Source organism: Amphiprion ocellaris, chromosome 3 (assembly GCF_022539595.1).
Source record: "Amphiprion ocellaris isolate individual 3 ecotype Okinawa chromosome 3, ASM2253959v1, whole genome shotgun sequence".
Taxonomy (NCBI): Eukaryota; Metazoa; Chordata; class Actinopteri; family Pomacentridae; genus Amphiprion; species Amphiprion ocellaris.
The window spans coordinates 40,264,156-40,286,489 of NC_072768.1; the positions used below are offsets into that span (position 1 = coordinate 40,264,156).

At 37.3% G+C, this 22,334-nt stretch overlaps 1 protein-coding gene across 5 annotated transcripts in view; it reads left to right on the plus strand.

Annotated features, from left to right (window-relative positions):
* The window catches only part of LOC111568446 (polypeptide N-acetylgalactosaminyltransferase 18-like), a 130,698-nt gene that overhangs the window by 69,640 nt on the left and 38,724 nt on the right, over positions 1-22,334 (plus strand). For all 5 annotated transcript variants that reach the window (XM_055009448.1, XM_055009449.1, XM_055009445.1 and 2 more), the window contains exons 6-9: positions 2,933-3,047; positions 13,841-14,026; positions 15,147-15,284; positions 22,034-22,129. In XM_055009448.1, the coding sequence (XP_054865423.1) occupies positions 2,933-3,047; positions 13,841-14,026; positions 15,147-15,284; positions 22,034-22,129 (535 nt within the window). The remainder of the gene's footprint in view (positions 1-2,932; positions 3,048-13,840; positions 14,027-15,146; positions 15,285-22,033; positions 22,130-22,334) is intronic.

Sequence of the window (22,334 nt, forward strand, 5' to 3'; positions counted from 1 at the left end):
AACAAAAAGGAATGTAAAAAAAGATGTGTTTTTAAGAACATTCAGAAAAAAATCAACCAAAATCCAGCGAAATTCACTGGATTTTGATTGTTTTTTTTCTGAATGTTCTTAAAAAAGATATTAGAAGTTTTACTCATATATATGTTATCACTTTAGATATTTTTAGGATTTCTTTTTTCTCTTGCCAGGTTTGGGGGATTTTTTTAATATAAAACTTTGAAGGGAAACTTTTAAGGAATTATTGGAATTTTGTTCCTGAAGTTTTGCAAATTTAAAGTTTGAAAATGTAGGGAAAAAAACATTTTCACTGTGAAACTTCTGATGTCCACATTTTCAACATTTTTGGGAAATTTTTTACAAGAATTTTCTTGCCAAATTTGAAAGATTTTTTTTAAAATACAACTTTTAACGAATTATTGGACTTTTCTTCCTGAAGGTTTTGCAAATTTTCAGAAATTTGGGAATTTTTTTTGCTGAATTTTGGGATTTTTTTCAGACAAGGAAACCATATTTTTTGGTGTCCATAAATGAAGATAACAAGAGGGTTAAAATCATTTACTAGAAGTCTTTGTCATGGTGGCCCTTTGAGATAACTCTACAGATCAGATGGACTTTTATCGTACAGATTTGCTTCGTCACGAAAACTGAACAACTAGATGCAACAAAACCTCCTTCAGCTAAATAAAGACAATAAAGAATCAAAGAAGGTTTCTGGCAGTAAAATCGAAGGCTGGCACTCGGTTCTTACTTTACTTTGGCTCCGGGAGACAATAAATGAGTTTTTTTTTATTTCAGCAGCTACTTCAAAGCTTTAACTAAATCCTCATTCTAGCATCTTAAAAACAATCTTAGGATATTTGTGTCCAAGAAAGACTTAGAAAAACTAATTGATTCTGTATTTACCTACAGAGTAAACTGCTGTAATTCAGCCCTCAGTGAAACCACTAAACATTTACAACTCATTCAGATAAATACTGAAACTATAGAGCTGGAATGAAGACCTGATTTATTGTCTGCCGTAGTAACGAACTAAAACAACAACATACAATCTCATTTTATCTCATTTATTATTTGCTTCATCTGTTCTTTATCCAGTCAGTTTGAAATATTCTAGAAAGTCTGTGTCCATTTTATTCAAATTCTATTTATTCTCTGCTGTATTTTCCTTCTTCTCTTTTACATTTGCCTGTAAAACAGTTTAAAAACCTTAAAGAGATGCTATAAAAATCTAATCCCATGACATTATTAACCCTTTAATTCACATTAGTGAGACTCTGTAGCCTGAAGTCTGAAACACCCTTTGTTACTTTAAATTATCCTGAAAAACCAAAGAGAAATGTAATCATGTGAATTACTTCATTTTATCTCATGTGATTTTACTTATTGTCTCAGTATCACTTTATTCTGGTCTATTCCAGCCTTATTTTAGGTGAATTATTTTATTTCTGTGTTCTATTGCTTCATTTCTTTTTTTAAAATGTCATTTAGGTATTTTCTCAGCAACGTCTGGCACAAGAATTTCAGGATTAAAGAAGTTTATCTCATCTTAAGTAATCTTAGATTATCTCATTTTGTCTTAAATTATCCTAAATTCTTGTTTTCTTAAATTGTCTCATGTCATCTTAAATTATCTTACATTATCTTGTCTTATTTTATTTGTCTTATCTTGTGTCATCTTATCTCATCTTATCTTGAATTATCTTCAATTATGTCATCTGAAATTATCTTGAATTTTCTTAAATTATCTTATATTATGTCATTTTAAACTATCTTGTCTCATCTTATATTTGTCTTATGTCATCTCAAATGATCTCATCTCACCTCGTCTTAACTTAGCTTATCTTAGCTTATCTTAAATTTTCATCTATATGACTTGTGGAACCAACACGGTGTCTATTAATGCAGCAGCAGCTTGTTTATGACTCTCTGGGCTTCATATCTCAGTACTGTCTGAATGAAAGCTGCCGTTTCGGTGGGACAGGTGTGTAAACTGTCAATTCATCCTTCTGTTAGCTGTATCCATGAGGAACGTGCTCCTTGTTTCTATTAGTATTTCTACCTTTCCAGTTTGTGGCTGTTTGCCAGTTGAGGATCCTCGGGGAGGAAAATTCTCCCCAACAAGCTGCTTCTGCAGCGCAGTGGCAGCGTTTCATTTTCATAAAAGGAGATGTGCGCCGCTGACAGCATGAATACTAATAGCAGTTATTTTTCACGCCTGTTGATTCGGTTTGATGTTGATGAAAAATCTGCCTGCTGCTGTTTCACCCAGATTTCCTCCAAATGTCCTGAACGTGTTGCTCGAGCTGCAGGTTCTGACAGCGGCGTCGTTTGAGAGTCTAATTCAGTGCAGCAGGTTCATCATGAGGAGATGTTTGTGTTTTACAGCAGGTTCATCATGAGGAGATGTTTGTGTTTTACAGCAGGTTCATCATGAGGAGATGTTTGTGTTTTACAGCAGGTTCATCATGAGGAGATGTTTGTGTTTTACAGCAGGTTCATCATGAGGAGATGTTTGTGTTTTACAGCAGGTTCATCATGAGGAGATGTTTGTGTTTTACAGCAGGTTCATCATGAGGAGATGTTTGTGTTTTACAGCAGGTTCATCATGAGGAGATGTTTGTGTTTTACAGCAGGTTCATCATGAAGAGATCTTTGTGTTTTACAGCAGGTTCATCATGAGGAGATGTTTGTGTTTTACAGCAGGTTCATCATGAAGAGATGTTTGTGTTTTACAGCAGGTTCATCATGAGGAGATGTTTGTGTTTTACAGCAGGTTCATCATGAGGAGATGTTTGTGTTTTACAGCATCGGATGGGCTTCAGAAAACACGACTAACTCCTCTGTGTTTGTTCAACGATATTTAGCATTTAAACTCCCCCACTGATTTACATTTGCTCTGTTCTTCCTGACCCTCTTTCACCTTGTGTTCCAGGAGCCCTGCTCTGATTGGCTGCTTCGTGGTCGACAGGAAGTACTTTGAGGAAATCGGTCTGTTGGATGAAGGGATGGAGATTTACGGCGGAGAAAACGTGGAGCTCGGCATCAGGGTGAGACGGAAAGGAGACAGGAAAGAGTTAAAGGAGACAGAAAATAGTTTAAAAAAAGGACAAAGATGAGACAAAATGAAACAAATGAGATAAAAACAAAGCACAAAATGACAAAAAGGAGACATAAAATGTAAAAAGAGACAGGAAACAGTTAAAAAAAAAGACAAAATGACAAAAACGAGACAAATTGACAAAATACGACAGAAGAAGAAGAAGGCCATGCATGTAAACGTGACACTGAAGAGACACAAAAGGACAAAAATAAAACGAAATGAAATAAAAGAGACGCAAATGAAGCTCAAAACAACAGAAACGGAGACAGAAAACAAAAAAATTTAGACAAACCAACACAAAACAGATGCAGAGCAACAAAATCGAGACACAAATTGACAAAATATGACAGAAGAAGAAGGTTGTGTAAATGTGACAGAAGAGACAAAAGGACAAAAATGAGACAAAATGAAAAAACGAGATACAGACGAGGCATAAAATGACACAAACTGAGACAGAAAACAATTTTTAAAAAGAGACAAATTGACAAAAATGAGACACAAATTGACAACATACAAGACTGAAGAAGAAGGTCATGCATGTGAAAATGACACTAACGAGACACAAAAGGACAAAAATGAGACAAAATGAAACAAACAAGATACAAATGAAGCAGAAAACAACCAAAAGAAGACATGAAATGACAAAAAAGAGACACAAATTGACAAATTTTAAGACAGAAGAAGAAGAAATTAATGTGAACGTGACAGTAAGGAGACAAAAGGACAAAAATGAGACAAAATGAAATAAATGAGATACAAACGAGGCATAAAATGACAGAAACAGAGACAGAAAACAAAACATGAGACAAAACAACATGAAAGAGATGCAGAGCAACAAAAACGAGACACAAATTCACAAAATATAAGACAGAAGAGGGTAATGCTTGTCAAAATGACACAAACAAGACACAAAAATGAGACAAAATTAAATAAATGAGATACAAACAAAGCACAAAGCAACAGAGACAGAAAACACAACCAAAACACTCGTTCTTATCCAGGTAACATTCATTACAGCACATCAGCACCATCTAAAAATATTAATACGACTAAAAGAAACAATAACACAATAACAAACTAGACTGAGTTGAAGGAATTAACTTCCCCTCTACAATCAAAAGTATTTTTAATGAATAATTAGTTGCACCAATTGGATTTTTTTCATGTTTTTGTTCATGAAGCAGCTTTTAAGAAAGTCATTAATAAAAAAAAATATTCCTGGCAGTTAATTTTAATAGCTGTAGTTGTGTATTTGAACACAGAACTGAGTTTAAATCACAAACAGGACTAAGTTGTTGCACCGTTAAGTCCAAATAATGTTAGAGACTTTTAACCAAACGGATAAATTAGTGTTTTTATCTTGTGTGTCTTTCAGTAATCGATATTTTAGAGCGTAAACGCAGATCGATCCTCTGAAAATGTTTAATTTGGCTTCTTTAACCAGGGAGGCTGGAGCTGCTGTCAGCGTTTAGATTGAAAGATCCTGGAGAGGAGGACGACCTTTCCTTTGACAGAATGAGGTCTTTATTATTCAGAGTGACTCAGACAGAAGCAGCTGATTACTGATGATGGAGCAGCTGCCAAACATCTGGAACTTAATGACTCCAGAAAACCCTCTGACCGGCTCGTTTTCTACACCATGCGTCTGCTTTAGTGACATTTATTAGGTCAGACTGAGGAGCTTCCACATGATTCCCTCCAGCAGATTCTGGCCTGTTTCTCCATTAGCTTCACGCTAACGTTAGCAGCAGCTGCAGGGTTCCTATAATCAGAGGATCAGAGAAACTGTTGACTCTGTCGGCTCAGAGTGATTAACGGCGTCGCAGGTTTGATCATCAGCTGATCCGTCCTCACAACGTGGAACTACTACACTGTAAATACTGCAACTACTACACTGTAAATACTGCAACTACTACACTGTAAATACTGCAACTACTACACTGTAAATACTGCAACTACTACACTATAAATACTGCAACTACTACACTGTAAATACTGCAACTACTACACTGTAAATACTGCAACTACTACACTGTAAATACTGCAACTACTACACTGTAAATACTGCAACTACTACACTGTAAATACTGCAACTACTACACTGTAAATACTGCAACTACTACACTGTAAATACTGCAACTACTACACTATAAATACTGCAACTACTACACTGTAAATACTGCAACTACTACACTGTAAATACTGCAACTACTACACTGTAAATACTGCAACTACTACACTGTAAATACTGCAACTACTACACTGTAAATATTGCAACTACTACACTATAAATAGTGCAACTACTACACTGTAAATACTGCAACAACTGCACTATAAATACTGCAACTACTACACTGTAAATACTGCAACTACTACACTATAAATACTGCAACAACTACACTATAAATATTGCAACTACTACACTGTAAATACTGCAACAACTACACTATAAATACTGCAACTACTACACTGTAAATACTGCAACTACTACACTGTGAATACTGCAACTACTACACTGTAAATACTGCAACAACTACACTGTAAATACTGCAATGCTACACTGTAAATACTGCAACTGCTACACTGTAAATACTGCAACTACTACACTTTAAATACTGCAACTACTACACTATAAATACTGCAACGCTACACTATAAATACTGCAACTACTACACTGTAAATACTGCAACGCTACACTATAAATACTGCAACTACTACACTGTAAATACTGCAACTACTACACTGTAAATACTGCAACTACTACACTGTAAATACTGCAACTACTACACTATAAATACTGCAACAACTACACTATAAATATTGCAACTACTACACTGTAAATACTGCAACAACTACACTATAAATACTGCAACTACTACACTGTAAATACTGCAACTACTACACTGTGAATACTGCAACTACTACACTGTAAATACTGCAACAACTACACTGTAAATACTGCAATGCTACACTGTAAATACTGCAACTGCTACACTGTAAATACTGCAACTACTACACTTTAAATACTGCAACTACTACACTATAAATACTGCAACGCTACACTATAAATACTGCAACTACTACACTGTAAATACTGCAACGCTACACTATAAATACTGCAACTACTACACTGTAAATACTGCAACTACTACACTGTAAATACTGCAACTACTACACTGTAAATACTGCAACTACTACACTGTAAATACTGCAACTACTACACTGTAAATACTGCAACTACTACACTATAAATACTGCAACTACTACACTGTAAATACTGCAACAACTACACTGTAAATACTGCAACTACTACACTATAAATACTGCAACGCTACACTATAAATACTGCAACTACTACACTGTAAATACTGCAACTACTACACTATAAATACTGCAACTAATACACTGTAAATACTGCAACTACTACACTATAAATACTGCAACTACTACACTGTAAATACTGCAACTACTACACTGTAAATACTGCAACTATTACACTATAAATACTGCAACTACTACACTGTAAATACTGCAACTACTACACTGTAAATAATGCAACTACTACACTTTAAATACTGCAACTACTACACTATAAATACTGCAACTACTACACTGTAAATACTGCAACTACTACACTGTAAATACTGCAACTACTACACTATAAATACTGCAACGCTACACTATAAATACTGCAACTACTACACTGTAAATACTGCAACTACTACACTATAAATACTGCAACTAATACACTGTAAATACTGCAACTACTACACTATAAATACTGCAACTACTACACTATAAATACTGCAACAGCTGATGATGATCCAGCAGAAACACAACTATACTGTAAATACTGCAACGACACTATAAATACTGCAGCAACTACACTATAAATACTGCAACTACTACACTGTAAATACTGCAACTGCTGATGATGATCCAGCAGAAACACAACTATACTGTAAATACTGCAACTACTACACTATAAATACTGCAACTACTTCACTATAAATACTGCAACAACTGATGATGATCCAACAGAAACACAACTATACTGTAAATACTGCAACTACTACACTGTAAATACTGCAACTACTACACTGTAAATACTGCAACTACTACACTATAAATACTGCAACGCTACACTATAAATACTGCAATGCAGCAGCTCTGTCTGTTGGTGTTTCTGTCGTATGAAACGTTCGTCCTGCTGCTTCCCTCTAAACCTCTGCAATAAAAACTGTCAATAAACTGCTTGAGGCCAGAAGATCAAACTTTTTAATCAAATTATGAAGTTTTGGCAGAAAATACTGTAGTTTTTTTAATCAGATTTATCTCGTTGACCACTGAAACTACAGTTATGGCTTGCTCTCGGTTCATTTTTCAGTCCCTCCAGGATTTCATGGCGTTTTTCCAGATTGTTGCGGCAGAAAATGCCTGAATTCACGACAGCTTTTCTAAAAAATTGCCATGTAAGTTGCGATGTTTTAAGCGTATTTGTTGCGATGAATTTGCGGGAGACAGTGACAGTTGCTAAAAAGTTGCATTTTTTCAGCTTTTAGAACATGTTTCAACATTTTAATTGACAACATTTATTCCAAAATTAATTCTTTAACGCTCCAACCCATTTACATAAAAGCTGGTACACCACGGTGGGAAACTAGCAGCAGGCAGATACTGGTTTAACATGAAGTGGTTGGTAGATTTAAGACAGTAAATGATAGTTTACTATTGAATGAATCACATTTGGACATATCTGTCAGTAGCTTAAAAAGTTAATTTCTCTTCGTGGCACACACGTGTTCACACGCACACGCTCACGGCTTGTCACGTCAATTAACAAGAAAGGCCCTCAGAGAGCAGTACTCCACCAAGACTGTTCATTACCTGACCTTCCTCTGAGCACAGGCGTGTGTTCTGCATGTGTACAGATACCGCATCACGTGACCTAAACATGTAGCGGGTGGCGGGAATTGATGGGACTCAGAAACACCCCCACAATTTAATCAATTGTTCCTTGGATCATTTCTGATTGATAAGTCCTGATAAGTCCTCAGTGGTGGATTTGTAGTAGGATTAGCTGACGTAGTGTTCACTTGTTGCCATGGTTACCATGCCACTATCAGGCACTGTGCCACTATCACACAATGATACAGAAATTTTTAACTAATCCGTGGATCCAGACTATAAGCCGCATCACTGCCCAAACCTAGTCACTTGGTCCTTGAGTCATTTCTGACCTTCCCTGAAAATTTCATCCAAATCCCTTGGTCCGTTTTTGAGTAAAGTTGCTGACAGAGGAAGGATTCACGTCGATCGTCACACAACTCCATGTTCCATGGTGGAATAATGAATCTAACTTCCCTTCATTCTTTCAGAGCTCCAGCAGATCTGGATCAACAGCTTCCATCACGGTGATCTGTCTGGTCTGTGGTCCATTCCTTTCAGACGTTCTCCTGATATGTTTCACGGTAGAAAAGCGTTTGTCAGTCGATGGCTTTCGTTTGTATTCCACCACAATATTGCAAAACAGTTTATATCCGCTTTGGTGAAGAACATCAGGGAATTAATTGTTTTTCACCATCTTCAGCAGTAATTTTTGTTGGTAAATGAGAGACATTAGAATGGGACATGTCTGCATCTTCAGACCAGATACAGGAAGTGAATTCGGTGACGTACGTGCATTACATTTGCTATGATTGGTTGAATTCATGGGAGGCGGGACAAAGTTGCGGTGACTGGAGAAAATCACAAGGTGGTGCAGAATTTGCGGAGATTGGTTGAATTTGCGTGAATTCGCGCAATCCTAACTTCAAGAATTCCTGGAGGGACTGATTTATACCGGAGCCTCGACTTGTTTGCCCAAAATAATTGCCTCGGGGGCATTTTTAAGATGGCTGCCAAGTGGTGAGACTGCCAGCAAAGACTTTAGCTTAGCGACAAGACTAGAAGCTAGGATCGTTCCTGATGTCTTCTTCCAAATACAGTAAATGTTGTGACCCCATCTGCTAATGGGAAAATATATGTTGATGTTGATCTTAAATTAAATCAAATATCTAACTGAACACTTCATTGCATTCTTTTAAAGGCTTGATCACATTATCTGGTTTTAATTTTATCACATTATCATCTGGAATAACCCGTTACGTGTGTTTTAGTTGCCTAACCTTAACTCTCCTGTAACTGTAGTTTATCTTTGAGGTCTATGATCTTTCCCAGCCTTCATGTTTATATTCTGCTCTCTAAGCTTTTCATCAGTGGCTTAAATAGATGTTTTTTTAACCCTTGTGTCGTCCTGCAGGTCAAAATTGACCCATTTTAAAGTTTAAATGTGGGAAAAAATATATTTTCACATTGAAACTTCTGATGTCCACATTTTCAACATTTTTGGGAAATCTTTGAACATTTTTTGGTGGAAAAAAAGAAATGTTAAAAATGTTTCTTAAGAACATTCACAAAAAAATCAACCAAAATCCAGCAATTTTGGTTGTTTTTTCTTGAATGTTCTTAAAGAAAATATCAGAAGTTTTACTGATATATATGGAATAACTTTAGATATTTTTAGGATTTTTTTTGAAGATTTTTATTCATTTTTTTGAAAATATTGACAAGAATTTTCTTGCCAAATTTGGGGGACTTAAAAAAATTTTTTTAAGGGAAACTTTTAAGGAATTATTGGAATTTTCTTCCTGAAGGTTTTGAAATTTTTCAGAAATTTGGGGAATTTTTTTGCAGAATTTTTGTATGTTTTTCAGACAAAGAAACAATATTTTTTGGTTCCTGTAAATGAGGACAACAGGAGGGTTAAACCCGGCATGCATCAAAGGCTTATCTCTGTTAGCTTCTCTGCTGTATTATTCTAGTGGACCGTTTGTTTGAGAATATCAGCTGGAAGTATTAAAGCATCACAGAAGTCTTTGTCATGGTGCCCCCTTTAATCGTTAATGGCTGTAATTTAACATCGTCACTACTGTTTTTGAGGACTGCAGTGGTAACATAATTGTAATAATTGTTGAGCACGTTTAAGAGTTTTTCTTGAACATTTTTAAGGTTCCATCAACTGAACTGAGCCCAGATCTGCTGCTGTTGATTTAAATCTGTGAAGCTTCTGGAAACTAAAAGGTTCAACAGCAGACAGAACCAGAACCGCCGTCAGGACCGACAACAACAAGAGTCAATATTTGAGTTCTTCTCTACTTTCCCAGATCAACGATGCTGTAAATCAGCAGCGACGGTTTGACAGATTCAGCTCGGAGCCTCAAGGGTCTTTAACTAATTCATCAGGTTCTGGGTTCAGTTTGAGGTTTGAACCAGAAAATCGACAGTTTCTTCTGTTTTCACACCAAACCGGAGCCTTTTGTTCTCAGTTTCTGTGGCCTGCTGCTCCCACCGTGATAAAAAAAAAAAAACACTTTCATGATGACAATCTTCTGCATTTTTAATCCTCATCGTCTCCGTTTTATTATCACAGCATTCGTCGGTCCTCATTTATTATCTGCACATTCAATTAGTGCCTCGTTTCTCATTAAAACTTTAAAAAACACAAAGTCCAGGAACCAGATGCGTTCAGCTAAGATATAGAATAGAATAGAGTGATAGAATTTGTGCAATTCTCAGTCAGTTCTGTAAAAAAACAAACAACAAAAGTAAATAATCAAAGTAAGAGCAGCAACAAAAAGCAACACACTAATATTCATTAAAAGAATACAATAAACATAAATGTTGCAGTGTTTTCTGTCAAGCTTTTAGAGTTTTAATGTTCTCATAATGTTCTAAACATGTTTTGTGATGAATAAAAAGAGGATTTTTAGAGAGGAAGAATGTAGTTGCTACATTAATTGACTTCCTCAAAAATAGGAACAAAAGTATAAAAAACAACAAAAAAATACAGATTTTCAGACTGAGCAACTTAATTTAAAAATAAATGTAAACGTTGCAGAATTTTTTCCTAAAGACTCTTAATGTTCTAATAATATTTTAATAATGTTCTGTGATAAAAAAAAAAAGAGAAATTCTGGGGAAGAATTTTGTTGCTGCATTAGTTAATTTCCTCAAAACAGGCAGAAGAATCTGAAAAACCACGAAAAGTACCAAATAATTTTCATATGAAGCAACTTCATTTTTGTTTTTTAAATGTAAATGTTGCAGCATCTCGTCTTAAAGAGTTTTAATGCTGTAATAATGTTCTGTGATGAATAAAAAGAGGATTTTTTGGGGGGGAGGGACCAATCCTCCTGTCCATCTAAGGCTCCATTTTCCCATCATTCGTAAACAAATTCCCGAGATACTTGAACTCCTTCGCTTGGGGAAGCAACTCCTCCCCAACCCAGAGGGAGCAATCCATTGGTTTCCATCAGAGAACCATGGCCTCAGACTTGGAGGTTCTGATCCTCATCCCCATCGCTTCACACTCAGCTGCAAACTGCTCCAGTGCTGCTGAAGGTCTGAGGAACCAACAGAACCAGAAAAAGCAGAGATGAGACCCTGAGGTTCCCAAACCAGACACCCTCCTCACCCTGGCTGGGCCTTGAGATCCTGTCCATGAAGACCAAAAACAGGATCGGAGACAAGGGACAGCCCTGGAGGAGTCCAACACCCACTGGAAATGAGTCTGACTTTGTGCTGAGTATGTGGACGCAGCTCTCACTTTGGTTGTACAGGGACTGAATGACTCGTATCAGAGAGCCTGGTGCCCCATACTCCCTCAGCACCCCATACTCCCTCAGTACCCCATACTCCCTCAGTACCCCCGTACTCCCTCAGTACCCCATTCTCCCTCAGTACCCCATACTCCCTCAGTACCCCATACTCCCTCAGTACCCCCTACTCCCTCAGTACCCCATACTCCCTCAGTACCCCTGTACTCCCTCAGTACCCCATTCTCCCTCAGTACCCCATACTCCCTCAGCACCCCATACTCCCTCAGTACCCCCGTACTCCCTCAGTACCCCATACTCCCTCAGTACCCCCGTACTCCCTCAGTACCCCATTCTCCCTCAGTACCCCATACTCCCTCAGTACCCCATACTCCCTCAGTACCCCATACTCCCTCAGTACCCCATACTCCCTCAGTACCCCCGTACTCCCTCAGTACCCCATTCTCCCTCAGTACCCCATACTCCCTCAGCACCCCATACTCCCTCAGTACCCCCGTACTCCCTCAGTACCCCATACTCCCTCAGTACCCCTGTACTCCCTCAACACCCCATACTCCCTCAGCACCCCATACTCCCTCATTACCTCCCACAGAGCCCCTCGGGGGACACGGTCATAGACCTTCTCCAGATCCACAAAACACATGTGGACTGGCAGGTTGAACTCCCATGACCCCCTCAGCAGGTCCGATCTACTGTTAAACGACCGGGACAGAATCCACATTGCTCCTCCTGGATCTGAGGTTCAACAATCGGTCAGAGCCTCCCTTCCAGCACCCTAGAGTAAAGTTTCCTAGGGAGGCTGAGAAGTGTGATACCCTGGTAGTTGGAACACACTATCCGGTCCGCCTTTTGCACCGTACCCAATGCCCATGTGACATTGTAGAGACGTGTCAGCTAAGACAGTCCAACGATGTCCAGACCCTTCAGCATCTCAGGGCGAATCTCGTCCACACCTGACGCCTTGCCATTGAGGAACTTCTTAACTACCTCGGCAATTTCTACCACGAATATGGACGAAGATTCAACCAAGTCTTCATTCTCTAAATGTGTTTACCGGGTTCAGGAGTTCCTTGAAGTGCTCTTTCCACCACGAGACAATGTCCCCGGTCTGGGTCAGTGGTTCCCCCTCCTGACTGTAAACCGTCTGGGTTAAAGCTATGTTTCCAAAGGGGTGTTTTTCTCACTGCATCTGAATATCGCTGCTTGGTGGGTGGTCACTAGAGGGTCACTAGGAGGTCACATGACAGACCTTCAGATCTTCAGTCCAGTAGAAACGTCGGACCAACATGGTCCAACATATTATGAAAACAGTTCAGTGAAAAGTATTTCTGAAAACATTTGAGGCAAGAAATAAGGTGCAGAGTCTGTCCTGGTTTTAGGTCAACCACGGCTGGTTTAGATGTTGTACCAAAGTTTCGCGATGCGTCGGACCTGCGCTCCGTAGTGGAGGTCCGACGCATCACGAAACTTTCATACAACATCTAAACTAGATGACGCTGAACTAAAACAAGGTCCGGGGTGATGTGCCACGACGTTTAAAACTGATGATGAATGGGATGTGAAAAATTGACATGATCCTGTGGACACGTACTGTAAGTCCTGAATCCCCTTCTTGAGATGTCCAGTAGTTTGAAAGAACTTCCTCAAGGCCAATCAGAAATGCTTCTCGACAACCTCTTTAAACTCCTCCCACACCAGAGTTTTAGTTTCTACAACAGCTGCAGTCCTTTTGGTCCACTGAGAGACCATCGAACCAACCAGGCCTCCTCCTTCACCCGGCCACTTCCGTCCACCAGGGGGCGGTGTGCACCATCGTCCACTCCTGCCTCCTAAATTTTGGGTCATTTTGGACCATTTTGAGTCCGTTTTTGACACATTTTAGGCGTTTTTAGTAACTTTAGGAGAATTCTGATTCATTTTGGACTTGTTTCAAGTCATTCAGGACACATTTTGGAACCTTGTCATACATTTATTCCTGACGTTCAGCTGCAGACGGTAAAGATATCGAACAGCTGCGTCCTCGCTGAGCAGCTGTGGTTGTGTTGAAGTTAACTGACCTCCACTCGTACTTCTTGTCTTCAAGGTGTGGCAGTGCGGCGGCAGCGTAGAGGTGCTTCCCTGCTCCCGGATCGCCCACATCGAGCGCGCTCACAAGCCCTACACCGAGAACCTGACGGCCCACGTGAGGCGCAATGCTCTGCGGGTCGCCGAGGTCTGGATGGATCAGTACCGGAGCCACGTGTTCATGGCCTGGAACGTTCCTCTGCAGGTGAAGCCCAGCGAGGGTTTGTGGAGGCGGAGCTCTGTTTGTCTGCTGCAGATCAGGTCTCCATGGCAACCAGCATGTAGAGGAGCATCAAGGTCCTCAGAAAATGAATATAAAGTCTAGAGAACAGAACAAAACCTGATTCTGAATCTGCAGTAGCTTCATTAACGATCAGAGTTCTACCTTCAGACTGAGAATACTTAGAGAGTTACAGCAGATATTTAATTTATTTTTACAGGAGATAGAACCATGACATTTAGGAGGAAAAGCACATCAGAGTTCTGGTAAAAACTGACCCCAGATCAGTTTTACATCCAAGTGTCTCAGTCTAAACACTGAATCTGGTTTCTGATCAAAACCACTTTATTCTATCATTTTATTCAACTGTTGACTCAGAAATTGGATCATTTTCAATCAATTTAGGACAATTTTCATTTTATTTTCAACAAATTTCCTGTAATTTTGGATCATTTTCGAGTCATTTTGCTCAAATTTTGAGTCATTTTCTATCATTTTTGAAGCATCGTGGACTAATTTTGTGTCGTTCTGCAAATCTTCAGTCAGTTTGTATCATTTTTAAGTCATTTTGGGTGAATTCTGACTCCATTTGGACAATTTTCTGTTCATTTTCAACAAGTTTTATGTCAACTTGGATCTTTTCTCCTCATTTTAGATCATTTTTGTGTCTTTGGGATCATTTTCAAGTCATTTAGGACAAATTTCATGTCATTCTGGACTCATTTTCTGTAATTATGGATCATTTTAATGTCGTCCTGGTTCTCACCTGGATGGATGTAAAACTGATCTGGGGTCAGTTTTTATCACAACTTAGATTTATCACTTTTTAATGGACCTTTTCCATCATTTCTGAGCCTCAGAATTAATCAGTCCAGCAGATAGACACATTTTTCAGCAGTCTGGCAGATTTTTCTGGGTTTTTGTTTCTTTTTCTTTGAATTTTCCATTGCAGTTTAAAAACTTTTCTTGTCATGGAATGTGCTCAGATCATTGATGTTTCTCTCTCTGTGTGTCGCTGCTTCTTCAATGTTTCTGTTCTTATTTCCTGTTATTTCTGATGTATTCGGATCAGAACCTTCTTGTGTTTGTTCTGGGATGTCTGCAGAACTCCGACATCGACATCGGAGACGTCTCAGAGAGGAAAGCTCTTCGCTCCAGGTTGAAGTGTCGTCCGTTCAGTTGGTTCCTGTCCAACATTTACCCGGAGCTGCGGTCGTACGGCGACACGGTGGCCTACGGAGTGGTGAGTTAGATCCTCATTAACTCGTTTATCAGCAGCAGAAGTTAAATATCCAGCTTTAATCTGATGTCTCCATCAACCAGCGACTCTCCTTCAGCTTCGTCACAACTCAGAATGTCTTTAAACCAGACTTAGAATCTCGTTTCTCTCCTCACATCACAACATTTTCACACTTTTAATAAATGCTGGTGTTTTATCAAAGCAGCAAAAGAGGAATTTTATTTTTGTTTCACAGATTTAAACCAGAGTGTCCAACATGAGGCCCGCAGGCCAAAAGCGGCCCTCCAGAGGGTCCAATCCAGTCCTCAAAGTGTAAAAATTCCAGAGAAGACATTAACTGCAGATTGTAAATTAGTAAAACTATGAATTTAAAATCATTTCTAGACCATGACAAGTTGTTTTGATTATAAAGTAAAATACTAGATTGTTCATTGTTCTTTTGTTGTTTTGTGTCTCATTTTTGTTGTTTTTTTGTCTTTCTTGTCTGACATGTCATTTTGTTTCTCTTTTTTTGTCATTTTATGTTTCCTTTTCATGTTTTTTGTGTAATTTTTGTCTGGTTTTTGTCCATTTGTTTCACTTTGTAACTTTTTTGTCTAATTTTTTGTCTTTTTTTGTTTTGTTTCGTGTCGTTAGTCTCATTTTTGTTGTTTTGTTTCTCATTTTTGTTGTTTTGTGTCTTATTTTTGCAATATTTTGTCTTGTTTTTGTTGGTTTTTGTCTTTTGTTGTCTGATTTTTGGGATTTTGATCCTCCAGTAAATCCTCTCTGGTTCAGTTCCAGGTGACTAAATGTTGTGTTCCTTTGTCGACACTCTGTGATCTGGAAGTTGTAATGTGGAAATGATAAACTGAGGCTGAATGTTGATGAAACTGAACTTAATTTTCTTTAGAAATTTCAGGTTGTTCATGATGAACAAAACTACCTTGAAAGGTTCAAATATGCCAGGAAACATGCAAAATCAACACAAAAACACCCAAAGTCACGATAAAAATGACCAAAATCATCACAAAAGGACCAAAATAACCACAAAAAGGACCAAAATCACCACAAAAAGGACCAAATTCACCACAAAAGGAATAAAATCACCACAAAAGGACCAAAATCAACACAAAAAGGACCAAAATCAACACAAAAACACCCAAAACCACCATAAAAAGGACCAAAATCAACACAAAAGTGACACAAATCACCACAAAAAGAACAAAAATTACCACAAAAAGAACCAAAATTACCACCAAAATGTATCTGTAATCTGCTGGAAGCTGCTCAGTTTGTTTTCAGCTTGTTTTAACTTCCCGTTTAAAGCTCAGTTTGTCTAAGTTTGAACGTAGTTTGGGAACTTCTTCTATTTGTGGATAAAAGCTCCTTTAAAGCGACGAGAACTAAAACGTGAAATGAAAGCAGCTCTGGAACAAACCTCCTCGTCGTCACCTCTCCACAAACACTTCAGTCACAACGCTGCCGTCTGTTGACACCACTGAGCATGTGCGGGGGCTGGAGATGAGAGCGTTGCCACGGCGATGTCCCAGCGCTTGTACATGTGAAGTTTTTACATATTTAACAGGAACAGCAGAACAACAAGTGTTTGTGGTTTGATTCCGTCGGTTTATTCTGCAGAGATTCAACCAGAGTGGAGATGAAACGAGGAGATCTGAGAAGGAAAAGAAAAACAAATGACACCTCGAAATGACTGATTTAAACTCAGAGGAGACGCTGAAAAACAAAACTGTGCTATCGTCACTTATTCTACATTATAGGAGGAAAACACATCTGAGTTCTGATAAAAACTGCAACTAAAATAACTGAAAAAGCTGGAAAATCACCACAAAGAGAACCAAGAATATCGTGAAAGGTTCAAATATGCCAGAAAAAACACTCAAAATCACCACAACAATGACCAAAATTACCACAAAACTGGTGAAATTGCAACAAAACCTCAAATTCGGCACAAACAACTTGCAAAATTTACCCCAAAAAGACCCCAAATTAACCTGAAACATTCAAATATTCCAGTAAAAACATGGAAAATCGCCACAAAAACGGCCAAATTTATCACGAAAAGGACCAAAACTACAACAAAGCAGGTGAAATTGCAACCAAAATTCTCTTTCAGCACAAAAAACATTCAAAATAAGCACAAAAAAACGACCAGAATGACCGCAAAAGTCACAAAATCACCCCAAAAGAGACAAAATTACCCTGAAACATTCAAATATGCCAGCAAAAACATGGAAAATCACCACAAAAACTAGCAAAATTTACCACAAAAACAACCAAAATCACCAATAAAGGACCAAAATCACCACAAAAAGGACCAAAATCATCAAAAAAGGACCAAAATCACCACAAAAAGGACCAAGATCACCACAAAAAGGACCAAAATCATCAAAAAAGGACCAAGATCAACACAAAAAGGACCAAAATCATCAAAAAAGGACCAAAATCACCACAAAAAGGACCAAAATCACCACAAAAAGACCAAAATCACCACAAAAAGGACCAAAATCATCAAAAGAGGACCAAAATCACCACAAAAAGGACCAAAATCATCAAAAGAGGACCAAAATCATCAAAAGAGGACCAAAATCACCACAAAAAGGACCAAAATCACCACAAAAAGGACCAAAATCATAACCTGTTGGTGCATGTGGGCTCCTCCCATTGAAACTGTTCTAATGTAGGATGATCTCTCTAAAAAACACTCTTAATATCTTCCTCTGAAGCTCCTATAGGTTCCTCCTCTGACCTCCTCTCTGAGCTGAGATGTTTAAGGTTCTTCAGGAACCTCTTAAGAAAGAAGAAGAATTAACATCTGGACTCACATCTGTAGACCAGAGTGTTTCTTGGAGGTTCTGCTGGTAAATCAGAGGAAAATCTGGAAACTGATGCAGCGGAAAAATGTTATTATTATTATTATTATTATTATTATTATTATTATTATTATTATTATTATTATTATTATTATTATTATTATTATTATTATTATTATTATTATTCCAGCATCTGAGAAGGATTCTTGAATTTGTAAAAGTTCCTAAATGTCAGAAATTATTTTTTATATTTTTTTTCGTTTTATATGGCAGGGGGAAAAAAAAAAACAAGAATTTGCTCCACTGTCCTGCAGTTAAGTAAAGAAAAGGGTGGAGCAATGCTTCCCTGTTTGAAATACGACTATTATTATGTTTCTCAAGTTATTCCTTTATTGCTGTGGTGTAATCCAGATTTCCAAGGCAAATGGAAGACAATAGAACTTAATATATCCTCTAAATTCCCTTTACAAGCTGCAATTGCAGACAAAAGACTAGCAGAACAGTTAGAAGGTGTTAATCCATGGCTGGACCATACACTCTGTGAAATAGGAAACATGTTAAACAGCTTTAGGTGCTGTGCCTATGACACAGATTTCAAACTTGGATAGAAAAAGGACTGACAACATACCTTTCCTTCACGCACAAAGCAATATTACAGAACTTCCAGTCCCTGCGAACTAAGTTTGGTTTGGAGCAGAAGGACTTGTTCAGGTTCCTCCAAATGCATGACTATTTTAACAAGCACTGTAAAAGTTCACAGTTATCTTTGACAGATTCAGTTTTTTCAATATTTTAAAATCAGCTTATAATTCCTCATTAAAAAAGAAATTTCTAAATTGTATAATGGGATGTTAAATGCACAAAACAAGAACACTTTACATATCAAGAATAAATGAGAGCATGAAGCAGGAATTGTAATTTCAAATGAGAATTGGGAAAAAGTTTGTATCTTTCACTGGACTTCTACCAACTCATTCATCTGGAGGGAACACTGCTGAAAAACGTTATAAGATTTTTTAGGACCCCATGCCAGGGTAAATACAGAAATATGAATGCAGAATGTTGGAGAAAATGTGGATCTTTAGAAGCAAATCATTTTCATATATTTTGGGAATGTCCCAGATTGCATCAATACTGGTCTGGAATCAATAAAGCTCTGAATGATGTCTTTAAAGTTCAAATTCCTAATGATTTTACCAATCTATATATGGGTCTGGTTCCAACTCTGGACAGAAGAAGGGATATAAAATTGTTGCAAGCACTCTTAGCAGTCAGTAAGAAGTCAATTACAAGAAAATGGCTAAATTTAACCCCACCAACTTCTGATGACTGGTTGGGAACAGTTAAGGAAATATTTAAAATAGAAAAACTGACATACTCTTTACAAATTCAAAAGGACAAATTTGATCTAATTTGGGACAAATGGATTCATTTTATATCCCCTATTCAGAATGACTTTATATGACTGAAGCGTTGACCTTTCTTGCAATAATAATAACACTGTATTTTCTACTCATGTATATATTTACTGTGAGAAAAAAGTGATGGCTGTAAGCTCCTAGTCCTGGTTTGTTTTTTGTTTTGTTTTGTTTGTTCTTGTTTCATTTTTGTTATGGAAAAAAAGAGAAGACTATGATAAAGATGACTGAAAATCTTCACAAAAAAAAGAAAAGAAATTATTTTTTATTTATTGAAAAACTCACAAAATCTTGATGAAGACGCCAAAGCTCAGATGAACTTAATATTAGATGTTATTTTAAAAATGGTAAATCCACTTCAAGTTTTTTTCTGAGTAAAGACGCTACAGTCAGTGTTTTGCTTTTTTAAATAAAAATGTGTTAGTGTAATTTTATCTACATTTTCTTTTATATTTAACATTATATTATTCATATATATTTAATATATAAATTAACTTTAAATATTTTTCTGAGCAGAGAGTCTGCAGTGTTTTTTTAATTAAAAATGTGTAATTTTATGTAACTTTTCTTTCCTATTTAATATTATTTTATTTGTATATATTTAATTTATTTAGTATTTTTATATTATTTTATATTTTATATATTTTCTGCATTTTTAAAACATATTAAAATATCAAATAAAATTACAGAAATAAATTATGATTTTCCATGTCTGATGTAAAATAACACAAAATATATTCAGTGAAATGTAAAAGGTTTTAATGTAAAGTTAAAGGTTTAAAGCGAACTGTCTCAGTGTGTTTTTAGCAGCTAGCGTAGCAGCATCACGTAGCTTCCAGTCTTTATACTGGAGCTGCTGACTCATGAGGCTGATGTCAGTCCTTTTTCTAAAAGTTGAGCTATTCCTTTAATAAACTCTGAATTTACTCCCTGCTTTCCTGTAAACAAACACAAAATAAATCCGTGGAAGGTTTTATTGAGCTCCTGCACAAGAGACAAAACAAAATTACACCAAATATGAGTCGCATTTCCTTCCTCGGTTGAGTGATTTGTTTAATAAGTCTGCAACAGAGACTGTCCACTCTGTGTATTTCTTTTTAAATGTCCTCTGCCAACATTAGTGTTTTGTACATCAGTTTTCTATACAGATAAATAATGTACAAAAACTAATGCTTGAAAAGGACCAAAATTACCACAAAACGGATGAAATTATGACAAAAACTCAAATTCAGCAGAAAAAGCTTGCAAGCTTTACCCCCAAAAGAGCCAAAATTACCACAATAAGACACAAAATCACTCCAAAAAGAGCCAAAATTACCTTGAAAGGTTCAAATATGCCAGGAAAAAAAAAGCAAAATCACTACAAAAAGCACCACAATTACCATAAAACAGATCAAAATGCAACAAAATCATATTTGGCACAAAAAACTTGCAAAATTTACCCAAAAGAGCCAAACTTGACTTGAAAAGTCGAAATATGCCAGGAAAAACAACCAAAATCACCACAAAAAGTACTAAAATCACCAAAAAGGGCCAAATTTACCATGAAAAGAACCAAAGCTACCACAAAACAGCTGAAATTGAGACAAAAACTCAAATTCGGCACAAAACACTTCTAAAATAAGCACAAAAATGACTAAAATTACCACAAGACACACAAAATCACCCCAGAAAGCGTCTAAACGACCTTGAAAGGTTCAAATACGCCAGGAAAACACCCAAAATCACCACAAATAGGACCAAAATCACCAAAAAGTACCAAAATCACCACAAAATCACAAAAATAAGGGCCAAAATTACAAAAAAGGGACCAAAATCACCCTAAAAAGAACCAAAAATACCCTGAAAGATTCAAATATGTTAGCAAAAACACCAAAAATCACCACTAAAAGTACCAAAATCATCTACAAAAAGAGCCAAAATTACCAAAAAAGGACCAAAATTACAAAAAAAGGTCCAAAATGATCAAAAAAAGGACCAAAACTACCAAAAAAACTGCTGAAATTGCAACAAAAACTCAAATTTGGCATAAAAAAAAAACAGCCAAATAAGACTAAAGTTCCTTCCTGACCTCCTCAGAACATCTGGATCTTCATCTCCAGTAACTTTATCAATGATCAGAGTTCTACCTTCAGACTGGGAATATTTCCAGAGTTCCAGGTCCTTGAAGTCCATAGAGGAGAACGTCCCAGTCCCTACAGTTGTTGGTAGGTCTACTCTAGAACTTTCTCTAGGTGTTTGTAGGTCTACTCTAGAACTTAGAACTTTCTCCAGGTGTCTGTAGGTCTACTCTAGAACTTTCTCCAGGTATCTGTAGGTCTACTCTAGAACTTTCTCCAGTTGTCAGGTAGGTCTACTCTAGAACTTTCTCCAGTTGTCGGTAGGTCTACTCTAGAACTTTCTCCAGGGGACGTTCTCCTTTCCTCCTTCCAGTTTTTAAGTTTAGTCTCACTTAGATAACTCATTTGTATAAAACTGGAGATGAATTTGATGATTTTTCCATGTTTATTTCCTCTTCCAGCTGAAGAACAGTCTGAGGGAGGATCTGTGTTTGGACCAGGGCCCTGACTCCGACAACGTTCCCATCATGTACCTCTGCCACGGCATGACGCCTCAGGTCGGTTTGTTTTCCTTCTCTGCTGTTATTTCTCTGATAAACTGATCACACAGGAGATCTGAGGAGATAATTGGACTCCTTCACAGTCTTTGTTATTTTAAATGAGGGGTTTACAGAAAGCAGCCGTTGCTTTACGTCGACGGGTATCTTTTTATTCCGTCCACAACAAAGAGGCTTTGTGAGAACTCACTCACCATGTCGTCTA